This window comes from Neophocaena asiaeorientalis, unplaced genomic scaffold (genome assembly GCF_003031525.2).
Source record: "Neophocaena asiaeorientalis asiaeorientalis breed wild unplaced genomic scaffold, Neophocaena_asiaeorientalis_V1.1 scaffold302, whole genome shotgun sequence".
Classification (NCBI taxonomy): domain Eukaryota; kingdom Metazoa; phylum Chordata; class Mammalia; order Artiodactyla; family Phocoenidae; genus Neophocaena; species Neophocaena asiaeorientalis.
The window spans coordinates 379,095-399,963 of record NW_020174038.1 but is presented as its reverse complement, the minus strand read 5'-3'; the positions used below and the strand labels follow the sequence as shown (position 1 = coordinate 399,963).

General features: G+C 46.5%; 1 protein-coding gene across 2 annotated transcripts in view; it reads right to left on the bottom strand.

Annotated features, from left to right (window-relative positions):
• Nucleotides 1-20,869, bottom strand: part of PCSK2 (proprotein convertase subtilisin/kexin type 2) — a 210,987-nt gene that overhangs the window by 76,085 nt on the left and 114,033 nt on the right. For both annotated transcript variants that reach the window (XM_024753718.1, XM_024753719.1), the window contains 3 exons: nt 18,724-18,837; nt 17,009-17,117; nt 10,291-10,328 (listed from right to left, as the gene is read on the bottom strand). In XM_024753718.1, coding sequence (XP_024609486.1) covers nt 10,291-10,328; nt 17,009-17,117; nt 18,724-18,837 — 261 coding nt within the window. The remainder of the gene's footprint in view (nt 1-10,290; nt 10,329-17,008; nt 17,118-18,723; nt 18,838-20,869) is intronic.

Below are 20,869 nucleotides of genomic sequence, written 5' to 3'. Positions count from 1 at the left end.
GACTCAATGGGACTCCTCGAGCTGCTGCTCCCTGAATAGCTGAGATTTACACTAAACCTCTTATTTAAAAAATTGGCAACGTTTGAGCTATAAAACATAAGCCTCCTATTTCCATAGCTTAATGAAAACATCTCCCACACACTGTAATACATCTTATTCTTCTGCATAGCAGAGCACTCAGTGTGGAGGGGCTGTGTGTGCATGACATTCAAAGTACAGGCCTCCCCACCCTCCTGGAGACAATGGTGAGCAACGTTGCTCAGACCCAAGCCCCTGCTTCCTGCACTTGGCTTCAGGTTTTAATTATCTGTTGGTAATTAAGGGTTCTTTCTTTGTGAAAAATAATTTCCCGTAGGTTGGGAGCCAGCAGGGTTACCGTGGTTGAGAAGCTAATCTTATTTCTACGTCAGAGATTCTCTCTGCCTTGGCCACGCAGGATGGAAAATTCTGCTTTGCCCGAAGCTCCAGACTGCTCAGATGTAAGGAGGTCAGGATTCCCAGTGCAGACTCTGAGATGAAGACTTGTGCGCAAGTGATTTATTAAAGATGTGCTCCCAGGGGAAATCAGTGAAGGAGCCAGGGAGGCAGCCCAGAGCAGGGAGGAAGCCAAGCCAGGGTGTGATTTCGGGTGAGTCCGGCAGGGGGCCCTGGAGGGCTGGTTACAGCCCAGAGGTTTCCCAGCCTGAGACAAGGCTTTCATGCTCCCACAGCCAGCCAAGGGTTAACGGGTGCCAAGACAGGGTGGACATTCCCAGTCTCATCAGGTCTCCACGCGTGTGGGGCAGAGCAGTTTCAAGGAGCCCTAGGGCAACCCTCCAAAAGAGCAACAGGTGCTGGGAGCTGGAGGCAAGACCAGACCAATGCCAGGGTGGGCACGGAAATCAGGTTCAAGGGGTTGGAGAGGCAGACGTTGCTCCCAAGGGCTCTCTTTGGTGGCTGAATGAGGGGTAGTAGTGGCAGAGGGTGGGTTGAGAGGACTTGGCAGGGGAAGGTTGTGCTGAGAGGGGCCGAGGGGCTTGAAGCTCCTGCAGGGAGACCCACAGGTGCTTCCCCGCCAGGGCCAGGTTTGGCCTGATGTGTGCCTTCGCCCTGTGGTGTGAACTGTGAGTGGGTGCAGCCATGCTTTAGGATCAGGAGATGCTGGAGACCCAAGTCCAGGACAGGCTCTGCTCTAACCTGCTGTGCGGCCTCCGGCCATTCACAATTGTCCTGGGCCTCAGTTTCCACCTGTGTATTGAGTGAGGGACTGGACACAAGCACCTCTCAAATCCTAATAGTTTCAATAGCATCTATCCCCCCATCAATCCATCCACTGTCCATCCATCCATCCATCCATCCATCAATCTATCCTCCATCCATCCATCCCCGCTTCTATCCATCCATTTATCCCCCATCCATCCATCCATCCTCCCATCCATCCATCTATCCATGCATCCATGCATTCATCTCTCCATCCATCCATCCCCCCTTCCATCCATCCATCTATCCATCCGTCCCCCCTTCCATCCATCCATCCCCCCATCCATCCATTCATGCATGCATGCATCCATCCATCCATCCACAATTCAGTCATTCATTTATAGAAGAATTTCTATTAATGATCTCCTTGGGGAATGAAGGCTTTGGTTGAGTTTCTCATGAACAAAGGCATTGGAAGATATTATCTTAGTCTTTAAGACACTCACATTTAGTTGAAGAGACTCTGTCACTGACCTTTAGGGAATTTGGGGATAAGAAAATAATTTTAATGGGTTACTTTTAGTCTAGGCTTCTCGGTAGAAACAAAGCTCCAGATGAAAAACCAATTATAATCCAATGACCCTTTGTTCAGTATCATATAGATCAAGCTTCTAGATGAGTTCCTATGCTGTATCAACCCAAGAAAACATTCTTTAAATGCATTTAAGTATCTTCCCACCTCTAAAATTTAGGGCCAACTTGCTTGTTCTTGTTGCTGTTTTCCCATAGCGGGCGGTGTTTTTCCTTCCAGGACAGGACTGGGCATGTCATGATGTAATGACATCACGTCATACTTACTTGTGTGCCTCCCCCACTGAACTCTGAGCTTCCCAAGGGCAGGGAACAGATTTTTCACACTTTATAGTCCAGGCCCCTACCACGATATCTTGAACACAGTAGAAACTCAATACAGTTCTCTTAACTTTTGACTAGGTTCAATGGAAGAAAACTAGTCAACTGAGCGATGTGGAAAAATCTACTAACAAGATTTTTTTCCCCTTTGCTTTTGTCTGCAGTTGTAAGTCTAGGTCCAAATAAGTAGCTTCTTTTCAGTTAATCAAGATTCTATTTTCTCCTGTTTCTATGTCAAAGTACGTTCCTGTAAAAATAGATTCCTCTAGTACACGGGTTGAGTCAGATCACAGTCATTTGACTGATGGTCTGTCCAAATGATTGAAAGAAATTTCTTACCCCCAATATTCAGTCTAGCCTCCTGGTGACCAAGTGCTCACTGTGATCTGGCCAGCATTAATGAGTACATCAAAAAATGCCGGCTCCTTTCAACAAGACACAAAGGTTGTTTAAACCTCGGTTTCATATGCAATATTAATGTACTTATTTAAATATTAATCCGCCTAAAAGCCTGAAGTGATGCATGCAATCAATACTTCATAGCATCTGAGTCACTCAGGGCTGAGGCCTGGCCCATGCCCAGCAGCCACCCTTTCATCATGGCGGCCGTCTGCCACGTGGAGCTCAAAGGCCCCTCTTCAAAGCCAGTCACCAGCCAGAACCCATCAAAAGAATGGAAAAGTGTGGGTCCTTGTGGGCTTTTTTCTTTTCCAAGAACTTCTGTTGGTGAAATAACAGCCCTGGAGCATAAATGATGTTCCAGATTTTGAACTGAACCAAAGAGCATAATTCATCTTTTCCCATCTGGGAACTTAATTGTATTTCCCCCAACCTGAGGAGTTCTAGACATTACAGAAAAGAAAGAGCTCTTGGTCATCTGTAGGTGGTTTTATCCACAATGAGAATCACATTCCCTTCAGGCCTTCAGCCATGGGGGCCTCAGTTAGTTCCAGGGTCTTCTATCCCCTCACTGGCAACACGCATTATGGGGAATGGGGTGGTGGCATCCACCTGGAGACGGTTGACAGCTGGGAGTCAGAGGAAGCTCTGAATGCCAGCACTTCCCATCACCACTGATAGAGGCCCATCATGTGATTTAGCCCCTGATTTCATTTGCACAGTATGAATGATTAATTAATATGAAATGCAATTTAACAAATATTTATTAAATGCCTGCTCAGGACTGTGCTAAAGGTTAAGAAGGACACAAAATTTAAAAGTTACTCACTGTTGAAGATGGGCGAGTGCAGCACACAGGAACTGATGGAAGAGCAGCTTTCTAAGTCTTGGCAACAAAACAAGCTGACAATAGAGATCTATCTTTACATTTTTAAGAAAGGGGCAGAGGGGGTGTCAGCTGAGGTCCATCACTTTTTTTGCCCCCCTTCAGCCTGATAGATTTTCTGCGGTAAGTGGAACTCTTAGTGAAAAAGAGGGGAGCCCTGCACTAGGAGTCCCCATAAACATGTACTGTAATTCTTTGTATATAGAAAAAAAATTACCGTAAATTTTAACTTTACTCTTAAAGAAAAAAAAAAAGTTACTCACTTCCCTACACAGAGCTTGTGTGATAGAGTCACACATTTTCGGGGAATAGCATTGTGGAATGAATAAATGAATGACTGAATGAACGAGTGAGGAAAGTGCCGAAATGAATGATGAAGTTAATCATCAGAATCTGGGAATGTTGTCAAAGAAACACCTGTGACGACCTCTGTTCCTAGAGGTTTTGTTTCAGTAGGTCTGAGGTGCGGCCAGAGAAATCTATATTCTCCTTAGGCTGGGATGGGCCCCAATTACCATGAGAGGACCCGGAAGAGGGTCCGGCGTGGGTGACTGTAACAGTTGCCGTATCAAAACCATCACGATGTGTCAGCTCCATGTAACAGCAAGCATGTGTATCACTCATGAGTCTGCAGTTCGGCCGGGAGCGAGGTGACCTAGGCTAGGCGCAGGTGGGCAGCTCTGCGGATCTGGGCAGTGCCTGCTTGCTGCTGGGGGTTGCCTGGGGTTCAGCTGATTTTGCGGGGGGCTCGGCGAGGCTGCTCAGCTTCTTCCTGCCGTTCTGTAGGTGGATGCGGGTGGCAGCGCTCTAGGCTTTGGCAGCTGGGGGAGCACTTCTCCACAAGCCTGTCATCGCCCCCCCGGGTCCCTGCAGGCCAGCCAATGCTTGCTCTTCTAATGGTGATGGCAGAAGCCTAGGGAGGCACGCAGGACCCCACAAGGCCGCTTACGGCCTCTGACCTGGCCCACTGGCACTTCTGTATTATTCTATTGCTTTAGAAAAGTCACAAGGCCCAGCCCAAAGTCAAGGGCTGGGAAATACACGTCACCCTTTAGAGGGAGGTTCTGTGGAGCCCCATAGCAGAAGCTGAGAGAAGGTTGGGGAGTGGAGTCCAGGCAATCTTCCACATTTGCTGCGTCCAAGAATTTGCGGAAAAGCTTCAGGAAGAGCACGTGAACCCACACAGATTCTCAGCACAGGATTTTGGAGCTGCTCAGAGGGTGACCCACAGTTTCCAAGCTAAAAGGTGGAGGCCCGAGTGTGAGAAGGGCCAGGACTCTCTGCGTCAGGGCAGGAGCCTGGGCTCCGCCCCGCGACCACTTAGGCGTCAGGAGAGGTCGTTTCTCTGGCCTGGAGGAAAACTCATTTGGAAAAATTACTGTTGTACAATTCCTCACCCACCTAGCGGATGAATATCCGTGAATATCCTTTTAGTTCAAAGGTCTGTGACAGAGAAAAACAGATCAGAAATTCTCTCTCTGGGCCTCGTCCTTCCTGCTATCCTGGCTGCGGGTAATTGCTTCTCTCTCCCTGTTCCTTCTGTTTGCTTCGCTGCTCTTTTTCAGATCAATCTTTTATTTTTCAAATAGATCTTTGAGATTGACTTTGGTAACTCCACCTTTGCCCTCTGCTTTTCCTAGTCTCACAATCTTACGCTTAGTCTGGAGGTGCCCTTTATTCTCTTTTGATAACGCTGAGCTCGCTGGGCGTGCCCCGAGCAATTGCACCGCTTTCTGGAGGCGTGTCCCTGCTTCTCCATCGGGACAGGCTGGCTTCGTGTCATCTCAACTCTTTTGAGAAGGAAATGGATTTTTATTGAGCATCTATTATCCGCCAGGTATCTCCGCGATACCCCACAACACACCCGGTACTCTTTTGGCCCACTTCACGAACGAGGAGATTAAAGTTCAAAGAGGCTTAACAGGTGAGTCTAAGGCTGCACATCTTAGACTCAGGCTTCCGGGAGTCACACTCAGGTTTCACCGCTTTCCAAGGGTCAGCACAGCCACCCTGCCTGACCCTACTCTGCGGGTACGGCGGGCAGGCCAGGAGAGCCGGCTCGTGCTTGCTGGGGTCTCCTCCTAAGTAAGCTACTTGCCTCTGAGAAAACCCTCACCCCAGTGAAGGCTCTCTCTGGATTTTACAGAACCGCTAGCCATCTCTTCACCTCCTTAGCTCCAGCAGCAAAAGCATCTCAAAGTATCCTGCTTTTGGAGCAGAGCAGGAGATACTCAGCTTCAGTCGCCCCCATGCTCTGAAAGCGGCCGCCTCACCCACACTTGCATGTTCTTGAATAGAAGTCTCCCTCTATTCTGCAGGCCTGAAAGGACCCCAGGCTTGGACCTGTACCGTGAACATGGGCCCGTGATCATTGCTGCACGGGGGCCACACAGCACAAAGACGGCCACCTCCCGGCCTGCCCACCCCTCACCTGCAAGCCACGCCCCACACTTGTGTCCCGACTGACCTCAGGCTTCTCTGGAGAACACCTGTGTCTGGTTTCTCTTCCTCTGGGGCTCGGCCATGGCAGGCCCAACGCACAGCCACCTGACTGAGCTGGAGCAAATATCCAGAGAGGACGGGGTAAAGGAATCCCAGTTTCAAGTTGGTCTAAAATAGGGTCTCGGCCAAGACTCATTTCATGTTATTACCATTGAGATGAAGGGAGGTGAATGTGTTTATTTGGAATAGTGAATATTTACCAGCGAGACTGGGTTCCTCGATTAAATTCAATCATAGAACAACAGGGTAACAATAAAAGTGGCCATTATTATCCTTTGCTCCTAACTCAACAGATACAGGCTAGGTTTGTTGAATTAAATGAACACTAATGACTTACATTTATACATTGATTTACAGCTTTCAGAGGATTAAAATTCTCAGTTTAAATAGAAAGAACACTGGACGACCAGCCTACCTTGAGTCTTTTCTTTTAATATACAGAATAAACAAGCTTTGAAAATAATTCTGTTTTGGGAAACATTTCACCTGGCTTGATTATGAAGAAGTTTTTGTCACATTTGTCTAAGAACCTCTGATACGGTTTTTACTTCTCACTGAGCACATTTCTGTTTATTTTAATCTTTTAATATATTTCCAAGGCATCCTCCCTCTGGCAGACGTTGCCTGGATCCAGCCTTATGCCTCTTTCTGTCATCTCTGCGTCCTTGGTGGGCTCCAGCTGCCTGTACCCACTTCTGTTTGCCGAGGGCGTTTCCCAAGACAGTGGGGAAGTAGGAGCAGCTGGGATGTTAACATCCCCTGTGACCAACCCTCAACCAGTGACTGATAGGAGTTGCTATATAAATACCCCAGCTTCCCGGGTATCCCATCCAGTGGGATAACTCTGGTGCACATCTTCTGCGTCATCTCACAGATGCCCCAGTGGGATTCCAGCCACTCACCATAGTGACTTGTTTGAAATGCACCCCTTACTGGCTGCCTTCCCTTCCCCATCTCGCTCTCCCTTCCTCTGACCTTCCTCCCAAATAAACTAGTTGCCCTGAAACCCTTGTCTCGGGTCTGCTGCTGCGGGAACCCAAACACAGACCTCCCCAAAGTGCATTCCACTGGAAGGGCACGGGGCTAGCTCTCACATCCAAGCCAGTAAGTCACCTAACAAGGTGTGAAGCTGCCTGTTAATCCTTTGCTCAAACAATTTTCGAGTTTATCACCATCCACTGATTTCATTGCCCTCCTGGACAGGTCTACTCCACTTGCCATGCTCACTCCGTTAATTATAGTGTAAAAATTTTAATTAAAAATAAAGAAGATAAATCTGGTTAGTAGCTTCAAAGTTGTCACTCTCAGCTCTTCACAGAATGAGGGAGAGCTGTGACTAGTGAAAACTAGCTGGTTCAGGTTCCCTGCTGAGGAATTAGGGATGAGCTATTTCGGTGTTCAGTTTTCTCACCTATACAAAAGACATAGGACATTTTCAAAGTCATGTGTAATTAGATACAATTGGTTTGTAAACTTCCAAGGGTTTTGATAATTGCTGAAGACTCAGACCTTCCTTTGGATGGAAGTTGTCAAATTGTGCAGTTTTGTCCAGAGCTCACATTTTCTGGTCAATTCTTAGATGTCATCTAGTTTAAGTCATCTCCTCAACATCCCCGCCAAAAGGTCATCAACTCTCCTCATAAACATTTTCCGATAAGGAGAACCCATTACTTCCTGGGAGAGCTAATTCTTTTTATTTATTCCTTAATCATTAGATAGTTCTTCCTTTAACTGAACTAAAATCCTCCTCCTGCAATTGTCACCCGTTGGTGGGAATTTTCATGGGAGAAATTACTGAACAAGTTGAATGTCTCATCTATCATGTTGTGGTTTGGAGACCTCTACCACCCTTGTCACTGTCTGTCACACTCCCTCTAAGAGTGAGACTCCCATTAGAAGCGACCTAGTTGTCCAAGAATTGGGGATTGGAAAGTTTAAGTAAATTATCACATGAGGCAATACTATATAGCCCTTATAATCATGTTTTGAAGATTATTTAATAATATAAAAATGTTCATGACATAACACATGGAAGGGGGGTACTATATATGCAACAAGAGCCCAATTTTATTAAAAATATATACATAGAACTGAAGTCGAAAATATGTTAAAGTATTAAGAATGGTGATATAGCTAGTTTTGAATCTGTTTTATGTTTTTATACATTTTCTATAGAGGACAATTATTTTTTTACTTTGGTCAGCAGTGACTTATTTTATTCTGTTTTTATTGGAGTATAGTTGTTTTACAATGTTGTGTTAGTTTCTGCTGTACAGCAAAGTGAATCAGCCACACATATACACATATCCCCCCCCCTTGGGTATTTTTTAATTAGAAAAGAAGTTTCTTGGAAAAAACAAAGGGGAAAAAAGGGAAAGCAGAAAACCACACTCAAAGAACCCATAGGGTTTTCAGGTATGTTCTGCTATTGCAGAATTGGGTGGAGCTGGCACCTCTCAATGGGTATCTTTCCCTTTCCAATTTCAGATTAGAGTTTCTGGCAGATGAATCCCACTGTCGACTGGCATCGTACCTGCAGTTCATCAGAGCCCCAGAGGATTTTTCTCCCACTTGAATTACTATCTCTTTAATCCGGTGACTGGTGTCGGGGGCAGCTGTCACGGAAACCCCTGGGCTGGCCAGGGACGCCCAGGTCAGTGTCCATGTAAGTGGCCTTCGAAGGAGGGAGGCCGTGCGCTGCCCACCTGACTGGCAGCTTCCAGCCTGACTGGCAGCTACCCCACCTTGAAGTCTTAGAAGCTGTAAGAGGAGCAACGCTGGTTTGCATAAGTGAGCAGACCCTTATTTGGCTTCCCCAAGAGGCGCTGGTCTGGGGGATGGTGGGAACCCTGTGCAGCCGCAGCTCAGCTGGGAAGGAGACTGGAAATGCCTCGCGTGCAGGGCAGCCCTGAGGTCGAACCTGCCCCCTCCAGGCTGTTGCTCCTGCCGTTTCTGCATGAGGAAGGGCCCCTGGGTATCAGAACCTTGGAGAAAATGAGGCACGTGCATCTCTCAACCTCCCCATTGGAGAACTCTCCAAGGTCCTGCAGTTACTGGGGAGGCTGGGAAAGGCAGGGCTTTGGAGGGGACAGACAAGGCCCTGTGTGGGGCAGTGCCTCTAAGGAAGCAAAGGAACCTCCAGGCAGGCAGCCCCGTGTGCCAGCAGTGGGGCAGGGGGTCAGAGAGGAGGAGAGAATGCTGTCCCTAGACTCTGCAGATGGTCGTTGAGGCAGAATCTGCAACTCCTAGATGGTTCTTCACTGCCTTATCTACCAGAGTGGATTCTCATCTCGGGAAGTAGAGCTTTGGATTGTCTTCTGTCATTTCTCTCTGGAGGCACATTGGTTGGACTATGCCCAGTGTATACTCTCCCAGGTTTGTAAGACCCGTGCAGGAAATAGAAACCCAGCACCTTGGTGCTTTGCTTCCCAATTCCCAGTCCACTACACACATGGAAAATCTCCCTTCTCTTTTTGCAATGTGGACACTCACACCTTCCAGGAAGAATGACCCGGAATTTTGATCCCCAAACACTTCTGCTTGTTAACCATCTTTCCTCTATTTAAATTCATGTTCTCCTAAATATGAGTCTTTTCAGCAAATAAATAACATTTTATAAAATACTTAGCCCTGGAAGTTACAGGAGAAACATAACTTAATAATAGTTTGGGTAATTTTAAGTGACTACCCCAATGCTTGAATAGTATACTCCCTGGGGTTAAAATAAAGCCATCGCTTATGTTTAAAAGGTTCGGAGATTTTATCGGGAAATCAGCAGGTGATTTGCTGGGTCAAAAGTCAGAGCATGGGGTTCCAGCCCAACAGCATTTACTGTGATTCCCTGTTAATGTTTGTTATGTGTCAAGGGATACTAAATGCTCTCCTCAGAGTCGTGGGGAAAGTCAGTGTGGAGTACGCATCAGCACCGAAATAAGAAGAAGGTGGCATGCTTGACTTCACACAGCTACGGGTGCAATGTGAGTTCCTGCTCTTTTTGGCTTTTGCCATCGGTTTTGTCCAGCAAGAACCCAAAGGGCTCATTCCCACCCACCATTCAACAGCCTCAGCTGGAGGTGATTTTAAACCTTGCCAAGGCTCTCTCTTCCCTCTCCCTGTACCTTTGTTCTCAGCACTTTGTTCTTTCAGATCTCAAGTTTCCTTCTTTTCTTCTGGTGAAGTCACTCACCCCTGCCTGCCGCCAGGCCCCATGCCTCGTCTGTCTTTGGCCTGAGTTGTGGCTCTTATAAGACGGGCAGTCTGGGGTGCATGCACGTGCAGGTGTGCCCGTGTGCCAGCGTGCACGGCCTATGTGCGTGCAGGCATGTGTGTGCGTCTGTGCGAGTTCCCACTATGAGGGGCACCAGAACACTTAGGACACACGCGTTTCCCCACACAGGGCAGCTTGCACTTACATAGTTTGAGGCCAGGTCCGGGTGGAGATAGTCGATCCCTGCGAAAAGACAAGAGCACAGGAACAATAGGTTAATACCTGCCACGTATCCTCAGGAAAGCTGCTCGAGAAGGCGCGCTCCTTAGGTGCTGGCGCCAGGAGATGTGTGTGTGTGGGGGTGAGCGCTGGGCGCCGGCTTCGAGTTTCCATCCCCGGGGGAGGGTGCTGCCCCACCCACGTGGAGAGCCAGCGGCCACCACGTGTGTCAGAGGAGGGAAGCCAGTTAGAGCTTGAGGCCCCAGGATAACACTTCTGACATAAATGCCAGCTTAGTGACCCTAAGACGGATCGCTCAACAGAGAACTGATCTAAGAGAGATTTGTGGAAATCCTGACATTTCTAAAGCATCAACTGGCATTTCTTCTGAAATGAAACCGGTTCTGGGGAGGAAAAGTGATTATTACTTAACAGAGCCCGGACAGCAATGGATTAGGAGAGCGTTGCCTGGCACGGAAACCAGAGGAACACGGCTCGGCGAGAAAAGCCATTAGGCAAAGGGCAAGTGATTTCCCACGAGGTGTCCTGGGTGGGAGCTGGTTCTTGTCTCTGCAGAAGGCTTTCCAGGGAGCCTCCCAGCAGGAGTCCTGCACTTTCTCCTGGATGTGGCCCGTCTTGCTGCCCCAGAGTTGTTGCAATGGTAGAATTTTGGTCCATGAGCACTGCTGGGTTCCATTAACACGTGGATCTCAGAAAGCACTGTGAAACTTCAAAGGGCAAATTGCAAAGCTCTCATCCAGGTCTGCAGAGCCATATAATCATTGCAGCAGTGACATCAGAGAATCTAGCCCTCTCAGAAATCGGCTGGCTTCCTGTACTACCTAACATCATGGTTATGAGTGTAGATTTTGGAGTCAAAGACTCGAGTTTTAATCGCAACCACGCTGCCAACTGGCTGTGCGACTTCAGGCAGGGTGCTTGGCCTCTCTGTGCTTGCTTTCTTCTCAACCTGGTAGGGGTGAGAACAGGGTGGTCCTATTATTCCAGTGGCATTAGTAACCCAATCTATTGGGTTGCAATATTTGAAAGCCAGAAGCGTCATTAAGTCCCTATCATTAGTGGTCACCTTCAGTACATGCACACCAAGGCCAGGCCACAGTATAGCTTTGTCCTGTGAAAAAGAACTTGTATCCAAATGTATATTTCTTTTTTTTTTTTTGCGGTACGCGGGCCTCTCACTGTTGTGGCCTCTCCCGTTGCGGAGCGCAGGCTCAGCGGCCATGGCTCACGGGCCCAGCCGCTCCCCGGCATGCGGGATCCTCCCGGACCAGGGCACGAACCCGTGTCCCCTGCATCGGCAGGTAGGCTCCCAACCACCGCGCCACCAGGGAAGCCCCAAATGTATATTTCTAAAAGGAAGTTTTCCTTTGTTTTTCCTGGTTACACAAGTAATTTCTGGACTGGGAGTCACTGTGCTGCTGATGTTTTCATGTTTTGACATCAGAAGCAATTGCTGTCCTCACGCTGCTTGTGAGACTATAGCCAGGCCCTCCCCCCACCATCCTCCTCTCCCCTCCTGATCCAGAGATGGTCAGTGTAGGCTGTGGGGTGGAGTTGGGGATAAGCACAGGCTACGAGACCAACAGATCAGTTCTGTCCAGGCTCAGACACTGTAATATTTGTGTGGCTTTGGCCATATAGCTTCTCTGAGCCTCAGCTTCCTCATCCTTGAAATGGGAATATTGTCTACCTCGCAAAGCAGTTTTCGAGGTTGGAGCCAGTTCATTGAAAGTGTTTAGCTTGCAGTAAACACTTAATAAATTACATTTCTTGCATCCTCATTAGTACCTCAATCTACCACATTTTTAGGGTTCTGTGGATGGTGCAGATGAGCAGAAATATTTGAAAAATCTACTTGGTTTTAGAGTGCTGTGTTGAAATTAAATTTTCCTATACGTTTGTGGAAATTGGTTACATTTTTTGAACTCATTATTAGGCAAAACATTTTATAACATACGGATGAGTTTAAAAGATACAGAGAATACTTTTTTTTCTTAACAGGGAGTCAGTTTTTAAAAACATGGCCTTAAATTCTGATAGTGCAAGTTATTTAGGAAAGGAATTTTCTAAGAGGCAGTAGTCTCTTCTCTGTGATGGGAAAATATTCAAGCAAAGAGGTAATTTGAAACCAGAAGGAAATCAGAATGAAAATAAGATAAATTTAGCCTAATTAAAATAAAGGATCTTTAATTAGGTTAAGGGGAAGACTGAATGTGAAGTTAGAACAGATACAGACTTTGGCCTGAGGAAGAAAATATTACTGATAGATTAAGGATGATAGACATGACTCAGAAAAAATAATAATGAGCTAAGCATGAAAATAATAACCTGGCAATTAAATAGTATTTCAATATTTTTGTATATTTGATTATCTTTGAAGGTGGAAGTCACTGAATACATCTTCTTAATGAGTTTGTTTATGTTTCGGTTCTTGTATTATTAATGTATTCACTCTTATTTTCATTCACTGGTTTATTTTCAGCAATGAAAGCCAGGTGTTACGTAGGTCCTGGAAAAACACAATTTAGATACAGAACCTGAGCTGTACAACCATCTAAGCCTCACAGTCTACAGGGGGCACTGACTCATCACCAGCCAATCATAATGCACACAAATGACAAATACTTGGTTATATTTTTGTTCATAAACCATTAGTATCTGTCATTAGTTTGAAAGTCTAATCTACAACAGTCCATATTCTCAGGAATCGCTGGCACCTCTGGAGACCTCAGGGAATTAGTGAGCTCCACGTACATATTCTTAGTTACAATGCTAATAGTTCAGCTGAGATGTATAACATCTCTGGACTCTAGTCTTCCGATGACCCCCACCCAGACAACACCTGACCTCAGCTGCATGAGAGATCCCAAGTGAGAACTGTCCAGACTTTTTGAATTCCTGTGCCACAAATCTTATGAGCAAGAAAAATAGTTACTTTAAGCGGCTAAATATTGGAGTCACTTGTTACACAGCAATAATAACGGGGACAGACACCCTGCTGGACCTTCTGGGGCCCAAGGTAGGAGAGACAACACCGCTTTTCAACATATGACAGAGTTCTAAATCTCCTGGAAGGCTGTGGGTGACTGTCTGGCCCTGAAACTTGTACCTCTGCTTATAAGGATGAGGCCCCATCACAAAGTCTCACCAGGGAGGCAGAGCCACAGGGTGGGTTTCAAGCACTGAAGATGGTGGTGAAGATTAGTTTGGGCAATTTCTTCTCTCCCTAAACCTTAATTTCTTCATCTGCAAAAGGTGGATAATAATAACACAAACCTTAGAGAATAATTATGACTGTTTCCAAATGTTAAGTGGAGCCTAGCACATAGTACTCACGAAACGCTAGTTTTTGTTTTTATTTCAGCTTGAAATCTCTCTCTGACCCTGCCTCACTGGCCTTCAATCTTACTTCCTTCACTCCATCAGCTAAAGGCCTTGACTCACGCCTTCACTGACCATCTTTGACCTCAATAGCCAGCGCCCGTCCTGGGGCTGGGTGACTCCTGTCTGTCGCCGAGTCTCATTACGGCCACATCCTACTTTCCAGGTTAAGTTCCCAACACCAAACAATTCCATCACAACAAAAGGGATGAATCGTCATCATTAAGCAGGGTCCTTGCTGACATCAACAAGCCCAGAATGTCAGAGCAGACCCTTCAGAAATTCTTTCTGCCCTTTTGGCAACAGGTAGCCATGGAAGTTCTTTCCCAGAGGTATGTAGGGTATGGCAGTCACATTGAGTTGCACCTAATGAAGCACCTACATGAAAGCAGTGAGCAACTATCAAGTCATTGGATCTAGCAGAGGGGATGATGGCTGAGTTTTTGAGCTGGGCAACCAGAGACGGGTGAATGAGTATTAAAACTGTGCTTGTCCACAAATCGAACCTTCCACACACAGATCACCAACTATTTCCCACACAAGGCAGGCTTATAAAATATGACATTAATTTTGCTCTTAGGTCTCAGGGTCAGCATCCGTGTGTGTCTTTGACCTTGTTTTGGGGTGATGTCTTGTTGAGAGACTATCTGGGGAATGGTTCCACACCATCCACGTGTGTAGGCAGCTGAGAGAGAAGATGCAGCCCTGATGCTCCCAGCTCATCATCTCTGCTTCGCGTCTGTGGGTGTTTAGGCAGAAGTGCCCCACCACATGGTGCGAGGCTATGCGTCTGGACTTGCCCTTGCTGTGGCCGCTTTTGCCCCAGATGCGCTCATCTTGCTGTTCAATGCTGGGTTTGGAGAATGGCTTAGTCGTCTTCTTTTCTTCAGTTATCCTACTGAACAGACATGTGCCGGTTTCAAAATCCTTTGTCTCTCTCCACACCAGGAGGCAGGATCTATGATATTTCTCCTCCCCTGGAATCTGGCTCTCAGACTGTTCATCCAGTGGCAAGGGGCAAAGCAATGCTTGCCCCTCCCAGGTTCAGCCTTCGAGAGGACTGGCAGCTCCTGCTTCTTGTCTTTGGATGCCTGTTCTTGGGAGCCCTGGGCTGTCCGTAAGAAATCCAGCCACCTTGCTGGGGAGGCCACGAGGAGCTGGAGGGAGGCCGAGCCATTTTAGCACCCAGTTGAGACTCCAGTTGACATTGGCCCCAGCTTCCTTCTTAGCCCAACTGTATGAGAGACCCCAAAGCCAAACAGTCCCTCTGAGCCTGGTCAACCCACAGAATTGCGAGAGTTAGCAACAGGGTGTTTGTTTTAAGCCACTCAGTTTTGGGGTGGCTTGTTCTGCAGCAGTGGACGACCAAAACAATGGGGAAGTTAGGAGTACAATTGAGGGGCAGGGGGTGCACTTGTTTTTGAATCTCAAAGGCCACTAACTCAGCAGGAGAAATAACATCAAATAGGAAATTCTGCTGAGACTTTGTAACGGGCTCGGCTTCTCAGGCCAGGAAATGTGGACCAGAGGCAGGTGACGCCCTCTCCTTAGCTCTCTTCAGAAGGGACGAAGAAAGGTCAGTCAAGGGGTCTGGAGTTAAAGAATCCTGAAACGGGCATCTCGGGGGCTGTTGGGGGTTCTGTGAGAGCACCGTGCCTCTCTGTGGCCACTTTTAAGGGTGCTTCTCTGGTCTCGCCACATCTGTGTGATGAAATGGTGATTACAAAGTATCCCAGGCAGGTTTCCCCCAAACCTACGTGCATCTTTCTCCTGGGTGAGCTGGGCTCATCCACGGTGTTTTCTAAGCCAAAGCATTAGGAAGGAGAAACAGGTAAGCTCTCCACATTGGCACACGCGCGCAAACACACACACACACACAAACACACTCGTGAGAGCGCCTTTCTTCTTGTGAGAGCCCTGGCCACTGGAGAAAGCTTTTACATCCATTTCAAAACATCTCACACCTCAGAAAACACTGCGCATTTTTTTATGTTAATATTTAATGAGCCCACACAAAGACAGTTCTGATTTTAAGCGCGCTGACTCTCCTTGTTTTCCCATCAATCCTGCTTCAAAGGCTTGCTTTAGAGAACATAGTGTTCTTTGAGGATCTTGAGAAGAGAAAGGCTCCATTGTTTCATCTCTGTATAGACTTTATATGTAATTAGAGCAGTAGTGCACAGTGGAGCTTTTACGGAGGACCCAGACAGCTCACGACAGGCAAGAATACACCCGCGACGGGACGACGGCAGGGCAGAGATGCTCCAGAATCTTGGCAGAGCCAAGGGCATGTGTAGTTAGAAACACGGCGATTCATCAAACCCATTGGTTTTCATATCACAAACTATAAAAAAGAAAGCTCTGCTAAATCTTTGCTTGGGCAGGCATGTGGGATAGAATAACATATTGCAGGGGGCATGTATTTAAAAATGTCATCAGTTTGCTTTACAACGACTCATTCTGAAAGTAGCAATAAAGTCAAAATTCCCCAAACCCCAATCCCGTTACTAAAAAGCTGTTGCGGGGATCTAGAGCCACACTGCCTAATGGAAATTTCTGGGATGATAGAAATGAAGTTCAATTGAATTGTCACTAGCCCCATGTGGTTATTGAGACCTTGAAGTGAAACGAATGTGATCGAGGAATTGAATTTTTAACTGTATTTAGCTTTAACTAATTTAAACTTAAACGTAAATAGCCACATACTGCTAGTGGCTACCACGCTGGACAGTGTAGATCTAGAGAAATAGATGGTAAATATAAACAGAAGCCGCTTTTTTTGTTTGTTTGTTTTTTTGCGATACGCGGGCCTCTCACTGTTGTGGCCTCTCCCGTTGCGGAGCACAGGCTCCGGACGCGCAGGCTCAGCGGCCATGGCTCACGGGCCCAGCCACTCCGTGCCATGTGGGATCTTCCCGCACCGGGGCACGAACCCGTGTCCCCTGCATCGGCAGGCGGACTCTCAACCACTGTACCACCAGGGAAGCCCAGAAGCCATTTTAAAGTAAGATATAAGCAGTGGCCCAATAAGAAATTACAGTTCAATGCTGGTCAACTTTCATTAGTTCATTTAAATATTCTTAAACTTATTAATTCGATAAATATTTGTGAAGGGCATCCTCGAGCTTGAGGACCACTGATGTGGAGAAATGTGAGGATGTCGACACAGTATAGACAACCATGCCCAGCATCTGGCCATTCTGCCTCTAATTTGCATCTCCAAAACAATGAATCTTTTGTGTTCCAAAGGTGTGCAAAGACACACTTGCTTCCAGGTGATGTACAGCCTTTGAAATACTCACCATCGTCCATAATTCCAATGGTAACGCCTTTCCCTGTGTATCCCAGCTCCCAGGCTTCTGCCACATTCAAGTCGAGGCCAGGAGTACCATCAGCTTGCCCGGTATTGATCTGGTTCAGGAATTCCAAAGCAGAGAATCTTATTAGTTTGGTGTAGGTGGTAAAGCACCTGTGTGAATGTTTACTTGCCACACTCCTCAGACACCCGGTATTCCAGGGCCAGATAAAGGGCAACATCTTCCATGAAACAGGGCTTTGGGGTGTTTTCCCATCCACCTCTTCTAGTCTTCTCCCTCCATTTTTTTTTGATATACACAAAACCAATGTTTTCTGTTTTACGGAAATATGCAAACACAGTTTCAATCTTCCTATCTCTTACGACTAGATCATTATCTTTAAACTCCTTAGAGCCAACATTGCAAGAGACCCTCCGCAATCTAGAATTAAATGCTTGCTCTTGTAGCTCTTTATTTATCCCTCACTTGCAGAATTTAGTGCATGTTGTCTCAGATTATTCTTATTTGAATGTGATTTCCTCACTAAATAACAATATTCTTTACAAGAGGGAGCACGTTCTGTTCATCTTTGTAATTTCAGTACCACCACACCAAGTCTTGCTTAAAAATATTTGGTGAACTGAATTAAAGAGAGTTGGCTCAACGTTGGTGCATGTTCTAACGCAAAAAAGAAAAATGCCTTCCCCCTAAAAAATCAAAAAAGAAAGAAAGGAAGAAAAAGGAACATTCCATACAAATATGCTCACTACCCTCTTTTTATGCTTTTTTGTCCTGTGTAGATTTTCTCAAAGATAAATCGTAAAAAAATAGCGAAGTCAGAGCTTGTACTGGTAGAAGCCCATAGTAATGAGCTGGCTGTTACCGTGTTGCTGAAACATTGTGTGAATGTCATTAGTTCTCTTTACAAAAATGACTGCTCTTCCCCTTCTAGGCACATGTGAAGATGACACCTCTCCAACCCCTTGGAAGCTAGAACCACGTGACTGGTTTGGGGCATTGAAATGTGAGCTCATGAACCGTTTGTCACATCCAGGCAGGAGCTTTAAGAGCCAGAGTGTGATTTGCCCCTTCCCCTCGTTGAGATGCCCATGAAAGCAGGGGTTGGGATGCAGCTGAGATGGAGCTTGGGTCCCTGGGGATTACAAAGCATTGGCTGTGAAGCATGAGTGAGAAACAAGCTTTGATTCTGTTAATCCACTGTGATTTGGGGATTGTTTGTTATTGCAAGAAACGTAGCCTGATCCTAATACACATAAGCTCATTCAGTTATGCAGATTGGATTTGTAGAATTCCATGCCCCAAAGCGTAAAGCATAGTCAAGCTCTGAAGCCCCAAGAGGGAAGTTGTGATGCATTCCTACAATGGACGGTTTATAAATTATAAACATTTATAAATTAGCCACTCCTTTTCCTTCAATATGCCCTGCTGTTTGGGTTGGTTTGGAGACACTGAGCCCCTTTTAAACATAACCAACTCACCTAAATAGGTCAAGAAGGACTGCTGGTGTGTGAGAAAATATTCACTTCACCGGGCAGGTGGGGTTTCCATCGCTAGCACCGAGTCGGGTGCTATCAATACCTATCAGCTAGTACCGAGTGGGGTGTTAGCTGACATCCCACAGAATCACGAGGAAATAGAAACCCATCTTCTATCTGAAGTTCCAAGCTGAGAAACATTAGGAATGATACCGAGATGCTTACCAGATACCACTGCTTCGTAAAAAGAGGGTCGTTCATGTTGATGTAGATCTCGTTGATGTCTCTATACCCTCGCTTTTTTCGGTTGAACCCTTCCTGTTGCAAGGCCCTCTTTACCTGGAATGACAATACTGGCATGTTACCTGAACACCCCTCTTCTGGACTTCATTTCTACAAATTCAAATTCTATTTGTATAGAATGTGTTGGGTTTTTTTTTCCTCAGCAGAAGCCAAGTTCATTTCATGCACATTCTTACTTTATGATTATTTTCCAAGATCATTTACTTCTGCTTGTGCTCAACAAAGAGGCCTTGGGGATGGCTCAAAGTGAGTGTCCTTAAAATAAGAAGGAGATGGAGAAAAGTATTCTCAAGGGAGATAAGGCGGTAGGGGCATTCGTGAACTAAAACAGTGAAGCACTTCTATTAAGGAAAGGAATGTGGATTCATAAAGGGAAACAGTGGAACTGGCACAGACTATTTTTCTGGAGGGCTTCCCAGCATCCATTTTGGGAATCGGCCAAAAACAAAACAAGAAAAACCTGCCTGACAAGCCAGCAAGTCCACAGCAAAGTTCTAGAAGGTAAGTGAGGGACCTTTGAAGATAAATTGATGCTGTCCTTGCAATGAGGACACTTCATTTTGGGACAGTCAGACAGAACCCCAAGCCCTTGGATGGACAGGAAACTTAGGAGCTGAATTAGGAGGCTCCTGGCAACAGCTGGGCTTTGTCCCAAACGGGAACCTTTCTTTCACTCGGGCAATAACTAGTTCATTATCCTATAGCTGTGGCTGAGCATCTACACACTCAAGGACTATGCAAATGGATAACAGGGTGTGTGCTGGGTGCTTTTAATTTTTTAAAGTTATATTTTGCTTCTGAACATTCATTTCTGCTTCTTCCAGGACTCCCCAGTGCATCTGGGAGATTACCTCAAGCCCACTGGGTTCTGTGTTGGTGGGAGTGAAATTCAAGGCACCAGCCTCCTGTAAAGAATCTGAAGCCTCTCTCTGCCTCAGAGGTGCCTCAATGGGTATCTCTCTTCTAGGGTATGAATCTTGGGAAAGTGATGTGAAGGCAGAAGGGACCCTTGGAGGCTATTTATCTCAGAGGCTCACTCACCAGGCTCTCCCCATAAAAGATCCTGGCCATCGTTCCCACAGCCCAGCCTGGAGCTCCCCCAAGACCAATCCATCAGCCTCCTACAGACTGTGAGCTCCACATCCCTTTCCAACAGATTCACTTTCGTTCACAGGACCCAGAATCAATTTCTGTTGCTTGCACCCACAAACTCTGACATGGGATGAGGGAAAATAGAAGACTCCAAGTCGGGAACAAAGGGACCACAGATGTGGCCAATAACCCTCTCCTTCCTTGCTGCCCTGGAAGGCGGGGGAGGCTGTGGGAGAGTAGTTCCTCTCTACTTCCCTGCTCCACATGCAGATGTGGGAAGGCCCGGGGCTCATTTGCAGAAAAACTCTAAGTTTACGAGAAATTCTACTTCTAGAGAAGTAGTGGGTATGGCATTTGCTCTGTGAGTTCCTTGAGGGGGATTCCAACAGGAGACATTCATTGTGGCAGAGTTAACCCCTGCCCCCTGAAAGAAATAGCAAAATAATTGGAAAAAATGGGATGGATGGTTATTTTTATAACGTCACAAATCTGGGCACAACTAATGTCCATCAAATGGAGATAAATTATGATTCAAATATACCTATCCATATATGTATGTGAGTGTGTATACCCATGTATCTTCTGAGAAGCAGATGCCAAGAGGAGATTAAATGTGTAAGGATTTTGTTAGGAGAGAAAACACAAGAAAGTGATGCAAATTTGACCCCGTAAAGAAGAGAGTGAACAGGCAGAGTCAAAGTGTCCTCCACTGCCCATCCACTGCCCCATCGTCTGAGGCAGGCTTGGCAAGCCTGCTGGGGGTCAGAGGCAGCTGCTGGAGGAACCCTGAGCCTCTCAGGGTAGAACTGTGTCAGCACGCTTGCATCTTCCATCCTTGGCTGGAGCAGCCGTGGAAAGTGTGGCCTGTGGTCAACACAGTGCTGGCTTTCAGAGGATGGCAGCTAGGGTCCCTGAGGTCACAGGTCTACAGGGTGTAGTCTCACAGCTGCCACCATATATACGCACATGTATATAT